The following is a 14,558-nucleotide window of genomic DNA, read 5'->3' as shown; positions in this document are numbered from 1 at the left end:
CTTTGTTAGAAAGCTCTCTTCCCCAAAAAAGAACACAAAAAGAATTACAATGGTTAGGTTGGTAAGTATAATTTCTAGGTCACTATATAAGAACACTGTTCAACTCAAACTCTGGTCTCAATTCATGCTTCTTAACTTAGGAAGTTACATACAGAATCTGTCAATAGCAGATGTTCTACTTTCACTTTGGAAAAACACCTATATTGGGAGAGAAATGAGCAATATTTTATGCCCCACACATAAAAGCACTATAGCAAGCTCTGGAATGTGTGCAGCGTGTCCCACAGCTCCCATATCGATCGGTAAGAGCATGAAAGGAAGCGGCAGCAATGTTTACAGCAGCATTAAGATGATCTGAACAGTTTTGAGAATGGGATGATAGTACTCACATCTTACAACTTGCAAAGAAAACTAAACCACGAAAAAATTAAAGGAACTTGCCACAACAACTCGGCACAAAGTAAAGGCAGAACATACCCATGCAAACAGTGCCCGGTCCATTTTGCCGTGTTGCCTGTTAAGAAGTAACTGGCATCCCCCAGGAGCAGGGTCAAGGCCAAGTGCTCTGGCACCCAGAGCTCCAGCAAGTACACAGGCAAACGGGTATACAGCAAGGAAACCACAATCTGCTGGTTTTTCGCTCACATTTAGCTCTTAGGAAGCATTAGTGTTGATTATATTTTCCCCTATCCTGTTTTAACAAAACAGTTCGGTTTATTTTTTTCCTCTTTGTACATTTCTCAGCACAAACAACACTTTTCCATAGAGTTCTTCCTGAATGTACAGACACACACAGCACAGGTCATAGGGAATTAAAAAACCGAAAGAAAACAGTTAACATCACGAGCTGAGAAAACGCAATTTTGGAAATGCCGAACAGAGGCACCACTGCGGATATTTCACTCGAGGGCTTTTCCAGTGAAGTCCCTTCTCATCTCCAGGCCGACAGCCGCAGAGGGCTGAGCGCCCGCACCGGCAGCTGCGCGGCAGAAGGCGCTGGAGCTGCAGAGCGTGTCCGAGCACCGCAGGCAAACCCGTGGGCATCGCTCCTGCTGCCCCTCACCGTCCTGCCAGCAGCCCAGCCCTCGGAGGAGAAACACAGGGCACGCCTGATCAAAAGAAAACCTAAGAGTCTCTGATATTTCAAAATGTTATCAGGAGTTGGCATCACTGAACTTGATACTCCTGCTAGTGCATTACATAAAGTAGAAAATAAGAAATGCCTGGTGAGGCTTATCAACATTTCCCCTCATAGCACAGGCATGAGACGTGCACAGGCAAGATGCAACTTTCTCATGCTGTGGTTTGAAGCCACATCAGGATATTAAAAAACTCTGGTGCAGCATCGTCAAGTAGATTTACTTAGTGCTGGTTCTATTTCTCAATACATCTGAATCAAAAACGAGAGAGGAAAAAGCAGCACTTCAATGCTTACTAAATTGCCAAATATTGTATCCAGTTACAGGTGTATGCTGATAGAGACTGAACATCAATGGACTGATATAAATTACTATTTCTATAAATAGTGTAATACTATAAATACTATAAATTACTAATATTTAAAACATTCTCAACAAGAAATACAAGGAAATTTAAGCAGCTAGAAAGCAATGATTTATAAAACTAGTTGCTGAAGTAAAAGTGGTAGAAACAATGAACATTCATCCTGTACCAGCAAGGCTGATGGACAATTAGAATACTGGGGCAATGACTAAACTGATCATTTCAGAAGTCAGAAGATCCGAGCAGCACTATTTAGAGAAAAACAGTCATCAGTAAAGTGGCAAGAGCAATCCAAACACTAATTATTCTGTAAAAGTAATTTTTATCCACAGAGAAATACCATAATAAACGAATGGGAGACAAGAAATGGAAATCACTGTACTATGGAGAGAACTGGAATCATGGAAAATAAGCAGAATGGGGAATTGTGCAAGTCTCGTCAATCAAAAGCGACCAGCTTTGTTGTACGGTTTTGAAAGGATCGGATGAACAGTAAAGCAACAGATGTACTATCTGAATAATAGTAGAATATTTGATAAAAATCTCTCTCAGGGCTTTTACTCTCCAAAATCAGCTCAAATTGGCTTGGACAGGAACAATGCGATGTGACCTGAAACCCAATGACTAGTGATAATAAAAAAGTGAAAGGCCTAAAGCAGAAAATAAGAATAAATAAATAGATATAAAGATGAGCTTTTTAAGGGCTGGGAAAGCCTCCAACTGCCACACTGAAAAGTGCTGTATCAATTTAGACCAATGTTCTCAGAAGTTAAAGTGATAAACAGCAATGGACTGCAAGTCTTGATGAGAGGGATCCTACAAAGACTGAAATTAGTTCTGATGCTGCTCAGAAACAGAAGCAGGACTGAATATGCCCATGAGATCCACAGATGGCATTTGCAGGTGGTAACAAACTTTGCAGATAAATTGCAGTTGCCTGTTGGTACAAAACAATAATAAGATGACCTAAAGGGATTAAAAACTAAAAAAACCAAACCAACAACAATAACAACAACAAAACCACCACAACGAAAACAAAACAAAAAACCACCAGCAAAACAAAGATTCAGTGGGTAGGGGGAAGGGACAAATGGTGGGAAGAGATCAAACTGATAGACATGGAAAAAGAAAACATTACACACATTTCATTTTAAATAAAAAATTACAAGAAGAAATACCAGGGGATGATATGGCAGATTAGTTCAGAACGTAAAACCAAAGACCCTTCTAGAGTATACTATCTGAACACATAGCTCCAGAGGATGCTACAGGGAACACCTGTACGTACATCATCAATAACACTCATCTAGAAAATGTCCTTCATTCCTGCAAAATCTGCATCAAGAAGAGCAACTAAGGTGATTCAGAGTTTGTGTTCTACAGCACCCACGTACACCCCACTACCTTTCGCAAGAGTTGTCCCAAATTTCAGCTTGCATAGAATGGGCTTACTACAGTCCTTGCCTTCTAGTCAAACCTACAGCTAATTAATGCACTAGTCTCAGCCACCATGATATAGTCAGATAAACACACCATCCTGTGCACAATTTAACACTCACAATTATCCAAACTACAACTACCACAAAATTTCGCCCGTCTGCGTTAAGAAAATGAGATCAAGAAAGCGATTTCCTAGTTTCTAATTTTCATGGCCCTATATAGTGTACGGGGCGGTGGGGAGGGGAGATAAAAGCCTAAAAAAGTTGAAAAACTTTTTTTCACAAAAGTGTTTCAGGAAAACAAGTGAACAAGCAAAAACCAAACCACATACTTCTGCACTTTTTTCCAAAGACAGTAAAACTTCTCAGCTTTGCTGAAGTCAGTCAAGCTTAATCACTAAAACCAAAGGTTGATTTTGGTCGTAACCTGCTTAGACAATGATGACAGTATATAAGAAGCTTCCTCATTAGGTCACCGAGAAATTATTAACATTTGTAAAGCTTTTCATGGTGCTTTTTTACAGCTCCAAAGTGCCCCACCAAGGTTCCACTTTGCAAATACAGATAGCTTCTATCAACATCATGGAAAAATGTTACTTACAATGGATGCAATGCTAGATTAATGTTTTTATACTTACCAATCAGCCAGCAGGGCTTCGAAGAAAACACAGGAAATTGCATATAAATATTGCTCTGTCCCATTTGATATGTATTTCTAAAGTTAGAGCATGAAAGCGTTAAATATTTTTGTTTTCCATTAAAAACACTCTTTACACGGCAAGGCAATTAAGTTATTTTGGCATCCGCTCCACATAAAGCAGCTGCTGTACAGTATGTTTTACTTTATAAAATATCTTTAATCAGCACACTGACTAGCTCTGTCATTTATAATTAAGGAGGTAAATGGCAGGTGCAGCATTAATTACTGAAATTGAAGTCTCTGTGCAAGACATACAGTCATATCAACTTAATGCTTCCTAGGAACAGAAGTGATTGCTAACAACTTTGCACACAAACTTGACTAGGTAAGACCATGCTGAGAAATAGGGGCATTTACTACACAGTTATGCTTCTGGAGCCTTTACAATCTTGTATTACCAGACTCATTTCTTAACCTCTTCCTCTGAAAGTGAGAATAGGTAAATACTTCAGGAGCGTAAAAGCTATCCTGTGAAATTGTTTCTTACAAGTAACGGGAGGTGCAGGGGACAGAGGTACAGACCAAGAGACAGGCAAAGTGGTTCTCTCAGTTGAAAAGATTTTTTTTTTTCCCAGCCAACAACTAAGAAACGGGCTGGCCCAACATCTGGAGAAACGCACACGCTCACCATTTAAAAACAGACCGAGAGTTGTTGCAATCCCCTTCCAACATGGAAGTAGGACCATCAGTCCTACAATTACCCCCATAATAATTCTGCAATTGCCACTTTAAGAAGTTGTGGGGTTTCTGGAGAACATACATAGTCTCCGAGTTAAATTAAATCTCTCTTCCCTTTTAAAACTGCAGAGGTTATTTTGGCTTGAAGGACTTCTAAAAGGTAGCCTTATGCCTATTTAAAAATCTTCAGAGCACACACATTCAGCAAGAAGTCCTACAAGATGAGTAACCCTTCCAAAGAAGTGGTAGCCACCCTCAGCACCAGTACTACGTAGTGCTGGGTTCTCAGCAGACCACAGCCCAGGGTGGTGCATCCGTCATCTCCACGTTCACCTCTTCTTCAGAGTCCCTGGGCACCACCTCAGTACGCAAAACTGCTCATAAAAACAAGTGCAGTTGGCCACTAAAATAATTAGTGTTCACAGTCTCATTTGTAAACTAATAGTCTGCTCACCTCCAAGCAAATGCTCTCAGACTCTTCATTGGTTTTGGCCAAACTAAGACTGCAATTTGAAAGAAGCCAAAAGCCCCACTTTTGCATTACTTCAAGGCAAAAAGGTAAAAACCCTTCTGATTGCCATGTTACCTAAGCTATGTTTCAATAACAACCCAAGTAGGTGTCCTTCCAAAGTGAAAACACAACAGGACATCGAACGACACATCTAGCAATACAGTAGTAGTAAAGAGCCTTTTACATTAAGATCATCTATGCATTTATGTCTAAACTCACATAGCAAATTCCCACATCTGACTTCAACAGAAATCAATATAAGCACCAAGCAAAGCCACTGCACCCTGCTCTAGGAACCAGGAGACCAGCTGCAGAGCTCTGTAAAACACCAACCTCGCCAATATCGTGCTAGGCATCGAACTGATTTGTGCTTCATTGATGTTAAATGAATGTTTCTTCAGCAGGTAGATAATGCCTTCCACATGCACAGAAACAAGCACCGTCAAGGCAAACTATAGTAGATAAACAGCAGTGGATGGAAGGAAAACTGACTTGTGTTTTCCTTTCAGTGCTAATTTTGAGTTAAAATTGAGTCTCCTGGGAAGGAACACAAGCCCGAGCTGTGTGCTGTACCCCCTGCCAACCAACTTATGAAGCAGAACTGCTACTGACTCACAAGTGAGTTATTCATCCATCCTCGCTCTGACAAGCGGAAAAAGTACATGACCATGGCTGACAGAAGAGAAGACAAAGACTCAAACAGAGGGATCCAGAGAGTGTAAGGAGGAGAATTTAGAAAACAAGGATGCTGTGAAAAGACAATTTGTTATACTCTCCAAGAAGACACAACAACAATAAACCACTTTTAACTAGACTTGTAATTCTGTATATGAACCAATAATGGAGTGCTGCGCAAATAAATCGAAAAGGCCACCATTGATAAACACCAAAATATTTTGTTTGAAAATGCAAAATGAGACAATGGAATTTCATTAATATTTTTCAGCCTTTTCAGATTAGGCACAATCAGGGTGGGTATGAAACAGCTGATTTGAACAAGCAGAAGAGAACTTACGGGGAGGAAAAAGCTTTGTCTGTAAATGGAAACAAACACCAGCAGGGAACAGACTCTGGAGAGAACACGTGGGGGTTAAACAGAACCTACCCTCCCAGACAGGTGCAGCTCTCAGCTGAAATATTTCAGATAGCAGTATTCACATTTTTATGCTATCACAAACAATTTCAGTTCCCAGGCAGGTCTAAGACAGTGATACTCATAAAAACTCTCCAAGCAGACAGCAGCCATGCCCTACCATATGGTCTGGCACAGTTCAGCATATGGGATTGGTTGCGATTGTTTGCCTTTTCCCAAAATTAGCATTAAAATATAAGTGATGGCTTCAATTAGAAGTGAAGCAACCTGAGCTCAAAATATTAAATTAGAAGTAACCTAATGTTCTGAGACAATTTAGACAACAAAAGAATTTACAGTTTGTTAGAGGGTATAAATACAATTAAGACTGAGAAAAGACATGAACCCATAAATAAATCAGTTCCTCTACTACTACGGCACTGAGTAATATTTACTACCAATGTGGATGAAAAGAGAGATGTTTATGGCATAGTTACAGAATGGAATTAAAATTACATTCCCCAGTCTGTCAGTTCATATCAAAAAAGTATCAAAGAGGCCTAAACTACTTTCTGCCATTCAAAAAGCTTCATTAGCTAAGGCAGCTACAAACTGGTAAAACAACTTGAAAAAAGCCTGCTTTACTATTTAACTTGTTTGGTCTTAACGTAAGACTTCTACTTTTCTTTATGGTTCAGCTTCCTTTCACAGATACCATGACATCCATGGGTTGCAAATCTAAATGTATCCTCCACCGAATAGTGGTGGATCGTTTGATATGACATGATAAATACCAACTGATCACGTTTTGTATCACTGTATGTACATATCACTACAATTCACGTGAAATGATTTTGTGGAACCCGATTAAAATGAGACAGCATTCCAGCTCCACAGACAGTTACATGAAGTACCCAGATACATCAGAACACAGTTAGAAGGTATGTCTTACTTTCCCATCCAAACCGCATAGCTTTCAGGGAGCTGTGGAACAAAAAGCATGGATCTTCCAGTATCAACGTCTACTGCTCCAAAGCAGCCTGCTTCAGTTACTCCAAAAGTCCAGTGAAAGTAAGATTCCTAGGTTAAGACAAAATACATTCTTAACAGAAAAACTTCACTTCTGCCAGCTCTAAAAATACACTACAGTACATATTAATTCCTACTTGCATGTATCTGAAAGAGGTATCTCTTGCTTTTGGAGGGGGGAAGTGGTTTAGGTCTTAAGCTTTTCAGACTGATTAGTTTTAGGTTACAACAATACAAATCCCTGGCAACTGGAAAGGACCAGAGATTAGTAAGCGACTATAAGAAATAAACAGGTCAACTCAGCACAATAAATACACACCACACAATAAAACGCATTCTTCCGATTGAGAGTTAAGGAACGCAGTATCAGGAAGATATAATCATGTCATGTGAGACAAAGCAAAAGCAGAGCACAGATTCTTTGGGTTGTGAGAAGAGGAAGCTGCACTAGGAACAGCCTTTAGCCGAGAGTTATTTTAAGAACAAGCAAGCAACCACCACCTAACAATACAGGGATGAATTTTAGTGAGGACAGATATATGCTCTGATGCATCTCCTCTAAAAACAGACTACTTTAAGATACGCGCTATCTAGATTAGAGTGTATTGGGTTTTGTTCCCTCATACCATACAACAGCTCAATTACATTCACAAAATAAAGCACTGTAGCTGCCATGCAAAGCACACAGCTTTGCAGGGGTACACATAATGAGGGTTCTGTTACACTAGCTTTCTCAAAGACTAAGAATGCGTTTGGTGTGACATCAACAAGTTGTTAAGTCCTATCTGTGACTGAGCACACATGGGTACTTAAGGAAGAGTCTAATTTCAGAAGACACATGTTGTAAATTATAAGATACATCCTGCTTTGTGGAATACACTATTTATGAAAGCTTGAAATACACTTTTCTATGAATTAATTCAGTTTAGGTCCACTCTTACATGTTTCACTACAGAAAGAATATTATTTTTTGGGTCACAGACAAGACTGAAAAAAACTAAGAAATATTGCATTGCTGTCTTTGATATTACATTAAACACTGATAGGCAGTACGGCCTTGAACAGGTTTAGGCCCTTTAAACCAGATAATAAGCCTGCATACTAAAGCACTGAAAGAGATAGTCACTTGAAGCCGAAGAGGCAACATTATAAAGAAGCCAATTTATTTAAGTGAAGCAAGGCAATGCGCACATGAGAGATAAAGGGAAAATAATTAAAAATCGTTTACGAATCCATGCAGTTGGAGAGACAGGTTCTTAATTTGATTTGAAGTTTTGATTCAGCTCTTACCTGGCGGAACACGATACCAGTATCAGTACAGTATCTCTGGGTTTCTTCTCCACCCTGCAGCAGAACAATTGAATTCTTCTGCACATCCCTATTCTGTCTCAGGCGATCACACAGTCGTCTTCTATTCAAGGCAAAGAGCGCTACAGGCACTCTCAAGGTCTCATTCCCCAGCCAAAAGGAGGGTCTAGAAAAGATTTTTTAAATTGACAATTAATGGAAGACAAAGACAGTGGTTAGCACGATTCAGAAGCACAGTGTTTTGTTACTTTAGTCTAGAACAGAAAAGGAAGTTGAATTCAACTCTACAAACAAGAGGCTAATCACTCCAGGGGAAGAGTCGCTGCATCTACATACCCATGTTCGCTCGCGCACATACAAGAGGCTTCAGCAAGTGATCGAACTCACACACGTGGCCACAGGAACTCGTCCCGGGTACCAGTGACCTCCTGCTGCACATGAGCACCTGCCCCTGCAGCAGCACAAACTGTTGAGACAACTAGGAACGTTTCTGGAAGATCGTACTCAACAGAGCCACAACTGGGAGAATGCAGTCTAAAAGCAGAGAGCTCCCTCTTAAGATAAACTGCTTATTAAGTAATTTAAGGTGTTTAAAGTACTACAAGAATATATTGCTGATTAATTCCCATTTTTATAGGTCCTGGCTTCACCAGTAACAGCAGCTTGTTCTGTTTTTTTTTTTTTTTTAATTGGACGAGAAGAATCTAAAAGCATTCCCTTTTTATTTATGTTTAATATAGCAAAGCTGTGCTTTGAAGCTTCAGTATTACAGATGAATACTGTTTCATGAATAAAATCCTGTGATTTAAAGCCACTTAGTCACTCCACCTCAGCTTCTCTCAGCTTGTTGAAGACCGACTGGCTGGATGGTCATTTTCTATCAGATATGCTTCTAGAGGAGATGACACAAGGGTGCAATTAAATTGTTACTATGATAAAATAGTAAGAAATGAATCACCAAGGGATGTAACCTTAGAGAAGCAGAGCTCCACATCTTAATTATTATATCGTTTTCATAGGCAATCTGAAAAGTAACCTTTGATTTATAGCTGCCTAAAGTAACCTCCTGAAAGACTTCATCAGCATCAGAAATGTAAACCCTATAATTTCCTACTGCAGACACAGCATAAAAGAGATAATAAAATATTTTATTTTACTTGTTTATAACTACTTGATATAACAGTGTAAGTAGTTTTAGAAGGTGAATGACTGCTCTTGCAAATCAAATTTTCAAACTATCTGCCTAGGAGCTCAGCTGACGGTCCACAAAACACAAACATGTTTATTTTTATTACTTTCCCCATGCAGCTGATAAACCAGGACCAAGGCAGGTGATCATTACAAGGCTGCAGAACATCTATTGCAGCACATCAGCACAGCATGGAAGCACAGCATAAGCTTTTGTTTTGGGGTTCACATGCCTGTAGGAAGAATGAAGCAAGTTCACGCAATACTAGCAAAAGCTACTGAAAGTTTGAAATCAGATAGTGAACGTTAAACTAAATATGGGCAAGGCTTTTTGGGTGCAAAGCTGTGGGTCAGCAACTCAGCAAGTCACAAGAGGCTGAAAACACTGTGATCCAAACAAGATCACCCCCTGGAGTAACTCCATGCAGGGGCCTGGAAATCATATGCTCACTATATTGCACGTATAAAAGGGAAGAGAGAACATCATGCCATAGGTTGCTCACAGATCTTTGCCTCTGTTGATTAAAAAACAAACAAACAAAAAAACCCACAAACGCTAGAAAAAGGCAGAGGTTGTAGCACAACCTGGCTTACATTTTGCTCCACAGGAAAGAAAAAAGTCACCTTTGTAATTTTGGAGGGTTTTTTTCTGTGATTTAGAAAAAAAAAAAGACTGCCTCTCCTCCTTCTCTAGAACAGACCTACTTTCACAACTGAAATTCTGTAGAGAAAAACAGCTAAGTTTCAGAGGACTTGACTTAGAGCCAAGTTTACTCAACAGCCTTCGCTCTCTCTTCTCTCCTGCAAGCACTGGGACACCAAACCAACAGCACCTCACGGATGGGTAACAACACGGCAAGACACCCACAGGTGCTGCATTGGCCGCAGAGGGTGGGTTGCTCTGTACGCATGAGCCCAGCACCAGCTTTCCTCAACTCACATGGAGAGCTCTTGTCAGAGACTGGCACCTACACAGGAATTTGAGTCTTGAGAAAAAAGGGTATGGCTGTACGCCTGGCTTTCTGTTGCAAATAATGATTTGGGAAGAGAACTCTCACAGTATTCAAGATCACAGTAAAAGTCTTCACACACAGGACTGTCTGTGTCACCACTGGTCTGCTGTGACCATTGCTCTGTTACTAAGAAATACGCGGCAGGTTATGACTGGCTTGGGTGGGGTTTTTTTCCATAATTCTTACAGGCCAAGTGTTACAAACCCCTGTGCCTACACAGTCCTGTCTATGCCATGATTAGTATTAGCACATTTTTAGTTTCAAATGTAAGAATTAATCGCTATGCTACTTGTAGTAAGTTGCGTTTGCGCAAGTATGCAACTGCCTCAACATGCGTATCAACCCTCCAAATACACACGCAATGACACGAGCATAAAACTCTCTGTTATTTGCCACCTAACAATGCTACGAGCTTTCAATTTTAGTCTGTGATCTCTAATCACTCACCCAGTTTACACCACACAAGAGACACAAATACCAGTATGTAATCAGCACAATATATTGGCTGGTGCTTCAAGGTCTGTTTCTTCTCTCAATGCAACGACCCCGGCATCTCCAGCTGCAACCTCAACTCTAAGGTAGAATTATACATTTGATGATGAAGCACATTCAATGTGAGCACTGCTTTGTGGTGCATCTCTCTGAACCTATGCAAGCCTCTGCAAATGAGCATTAGTCAGTGCCAGAAACAGCGACCTGCAAGACGAGGACAAGTGAAGCTCACCTTCCTCATTTTCACTAGTTTGGTACCAGAACTTAGCTATTTCTCAGTCTGGTTGGGGCCTTCCACAGTAGCTGACAGTCTCTCTGCTGGCTGTGACACACAATTTTTATGATCACTTAGTCCTAACCCCTCACAAGAGCTATTTTATTATACTAGAAGTGAAATGTAGCCAGGAACATTAAATTACATCTGTTTCTTTAAGGGATATTTTTCTTTTGCCTGGAACTGTTGATTTTCAAAAGTTATTTCAGAAGTTTTATATTTGCAGAGAGGTTACGTTTTGTTACTGTATGATCTAGCTAACATTTTGGTTTTGTTTTGATGCAGCAACCAGAACACACTGGAAACCAGGAATACTATTTTACTGCTGTTTTTCCCACCATTCTTCAGTTAGCCTTTTGTACCTCTGTTTTTCAGAAGAAAATTCACCTACTGCCATTTCTGTTCTGCTGAGGTCACGCAGACAGGATCCATATTTCAGTGAGGATGAGAAACCACTGAAACTGCTTTTCAATAAGTTATTGTTTGCTTGTTTGAGCAACAGAATCATCAACATCAGCCTGAAGTCTAGTCAATTTTTCATGCTATTTCTACATCAAATACATGAAGCGCCAGAGGCCTACACTAACAGCAGCACAAGCAAATAGGCGGTATGAGGGAAACGGTAAAAGCAACTACTGCTGTTTAAGGCATAAACTGGACGTTTTGTTCATGGTGAACTCGGTGCTCATCGTAAATAAGCTAACAGCTTACAGTCCCGGCACAGCTGCGTGTCCAACCCAGCGCTGCTCTCACCGGGCCAGGCAGGAACGTCCCTGCGCAGGGACCCCCGGGTCAGCTCCGGAAAACCGGGGGCAGGAGGGACTTCACAGGGGAGCAACCTCCACCCAAAGACGAAAGAGCAGGAGCTACATCCCAGTGCGACCTCTTTTTGCCAACTATTAAAAGTTCCACTGTTATTCTGATGCATTTTTAACGGCACCTGCTTAAAGCACTGAATATAGCTATAAAATGCTGGAGAGACCTTGCGCTAAGTAAGCCACAGCCACCTTTAAGCACTGTTTCGCAAACCTCACGCAAGTTCAAGGGTAACCCAGGGCTCGGGCTGCGGCACCGCCGAGCCCACCCTGCTGGAAACAGCGACCCCGCAGCTCTCCCCGTCCCACGCAAACCCTGCGCGGGCAGCGCGGCCACAGCCGGCCCGGCCCTCCCCAGCCTGCCCGGGCACACGCCGCCCCCCGCGCCCCCGACCCACCCGGGCCCCTCAGAGCCGGGCCGGGCCGGGCCGCCCCCGCGCTGCGGGCCGGCGGGACGCACAGGCCGCGGCAGGGCCCACGGAGAGCGGCGGGCCGGCGGCACCGCGGCCGCGCAGCGATGCTTACCCGGCCGCCGCGGCCATGTTGTCTCCCCGGGCTCCGCTGTCATGTGACGGCGGGGCCGGGCGGGCCGGGCCGCCGCGGAGCAGTGCGCGCCGCCTCAGCGCCCGCAGCCCGGGCGGGGCGGGGAGCACGGCCCGGGCCGTTCCGCGGCGCGCAGCGGGCCCGGGCTCCCCGCCCGCGCGGGGCAGCCGCTCCTCTCCTCAGGCGCTCAGACGCGGGTCCGGGCGGGACAGAGCCCGCGGGCCTGGGCTGCTCGGGGCGGGAACGGGCAACGCGCTGCAGCCGAACTGGAGCGCGGTTTGTCACCATCCCCTGGTGTGCTGGCTTCCGAGACGCGATTAAAGCCGTATAATGCATACCTCATCTCTCTTCCCCTTGGTCATTTTACTCCCCTTCCAAAAACAGTCGCTGAGATTTAGGAAAGTTACCTGCATTGTATTAAATCTCAGCAGAAAACAAGACTCCATTCCTTAGAAACAAAAACAAAAACACGTTTTGCTTTATGTTATTTGCTACCTAGAACATCCTGTTCTCCTATCTCAGGATTTGAACGAATGAAACTTCTGCACTACGCACAAATTAAACCCATTTGCAAGGCGGCTACACGGGCAGCCAGTTGAAATACCGGCCACAGGCACGGTTCTGGCAGCCACGCTTGGAGCAACACCAGCTGTATCGCACACACACATCATTCCGATTCTTTCCGCACTGCATTTGACTCTGCAACTGAGATAATGCAGACGTAGACCTTAATACCTGAGAGTAGTTCAGAGCATTTCCCTCTACAACAACATTTAACTGACTGTTACAGTCATCTATCTCCCAGCAGAACTTCTCTCTATGGTCAAGAACATTCTCTCTCACGTCAAAGGCCTGATTTTGCACTTTTGGCATCTTCAAAATCCCCCCTGCAACATGTGATGGGATTCTGCACTGGCCAGATTCTTGGTCAAAAATCTGGTTTAAATCTGCCTTGTGAGCACACCAGAAGCACGGTAAAGGCTCTCAATCTTCAGCCATTACTCAAACACTGAGCAGAACAACGTGCTGCTTAAACAGGAAAAATTCAAACCTGCTGAATGAGACAAAGCAAAACAAAAAAAGCACTTGAACACCCGCTGGCGTGTTGTGTCCTTGCACTGGGGAGGAGGGAGTAACTCCAGCCCCGCGGTCTTGCTCTGAATCCAGCTGCTGACAGTCCCCGAGGGCCTGGGAACATCTCCTGTCCCTCACCTCTGAGGCTCAGCTGTGCAACTCCACCAGCTCCTACACACTTTGTACTCCTGCTCCTCCTGAGACCTCTGACGGGTCTCTCCTCAGGCTACATACTAGTTAGCCAACAGTAACAAAATTACATAAGAGGCTCTTTTATTCTTATAAAGATTTAAAACAACTCAAGTTCTCTCCCATAGACTTTCATTCACCAGGCAGAAAATACAGGAAATGCTGATTTATCAGCACAGAAATTTTTCTAAGTTCAGCTTGATCTGTTTTTCTGCTGATTATTCCCCCAAATTCTGGAAGCTGGAACATTGCTGGCTGAGATGCTCTGTGACCTTCACTTGGATGGGAGGGCCCTGGCTAGGCAAAGAACAACAGATAGAATTTGTAGGTATATGAGTGGAAGTATTTTATACACTGTAGAATCAGCTGTTAGTCCAAAGTAATTACACAGTTTCCTATGTTAAAATGTGTTAATACTGGGGGTTTTTTCATTGAATTACTGTACATAAATCCCTAGCATTTCATCATTGAAAGATAGTGCTGCCTCTGTTTGATACAATGGCCGTAAGTCTTTAATTTGGAATCAAGATTACAAGGTCCCTTCAAAGTAACAGACTGAACAAAAGCATCTGCATTTGGCATTTTCATCATGAAACAATTTTGAGTAAATTTTCCCTCAAGCACTAACTGCATACTGCTGTATTGATCTTCTGGATCTTGAAATAAAACTGTGATTTTCCCCAAGCCTGCTTGAACTAAATTATTATAAAAGACAAGAAAGGTAAAGCAT

General features: G+C 42.5%; 1 protein-coding gene across 2 annotated transcripts in view; it reads right to left on the bottom strand.

Annotated features, from left to right (window-relative positions):
- PEPD (peptidase D) overlaps positions 1–12,721 on the bottom strand; it is a 131,740-nt gene extending 119,019 nt beyond the window's left edge. For both annotated transcript variants that reach the window (XM_065640860.1, XM_065640861.1), the window contains exons 1-3: positions 12,548–12,721; positions 8,223–8,406; positions 6,856–6,983 (exon numbers count right to left, since the gene is read on the bottom strand). In XM_065640860.1, the coding sequence (XP_065496932.1) occupies positions 6,856–6,983; positions 8,223–8,406; positions 12,548–12,564 (329 nt within the window). In that variant the 5' untranslated portion in view covers positions 12,565–12,721. The remainder of the gene's footprint in view (positions 1–6,855; positions 6,984–8,222; positions 8,407–12,547) is intronic.
- Positions 12,722–14,558: the final 1,837 nt, after the last annotated feature.

The sequence above is a fragment of the Caloenas nicobarica genome, chromosome 9 (assembly GCF_036013445.1).
Source record: "Caloenas nicobarica isolate bCalNic1 chromosome 9, bCalNic1.hap1, whole genome shotgun sequence".
In the NCBI taxonomy this organism is placed as follows: Eukaryota; Metazoa; Chordata; class Aves; order Columbiformes; family Columbidae; genus Caloenas; species Caloenas nicobarica.
Note: the sequence above shows the minus strand (reverse complement) of the source record. Positions and strands in the feature narration are given on the sequence as shown.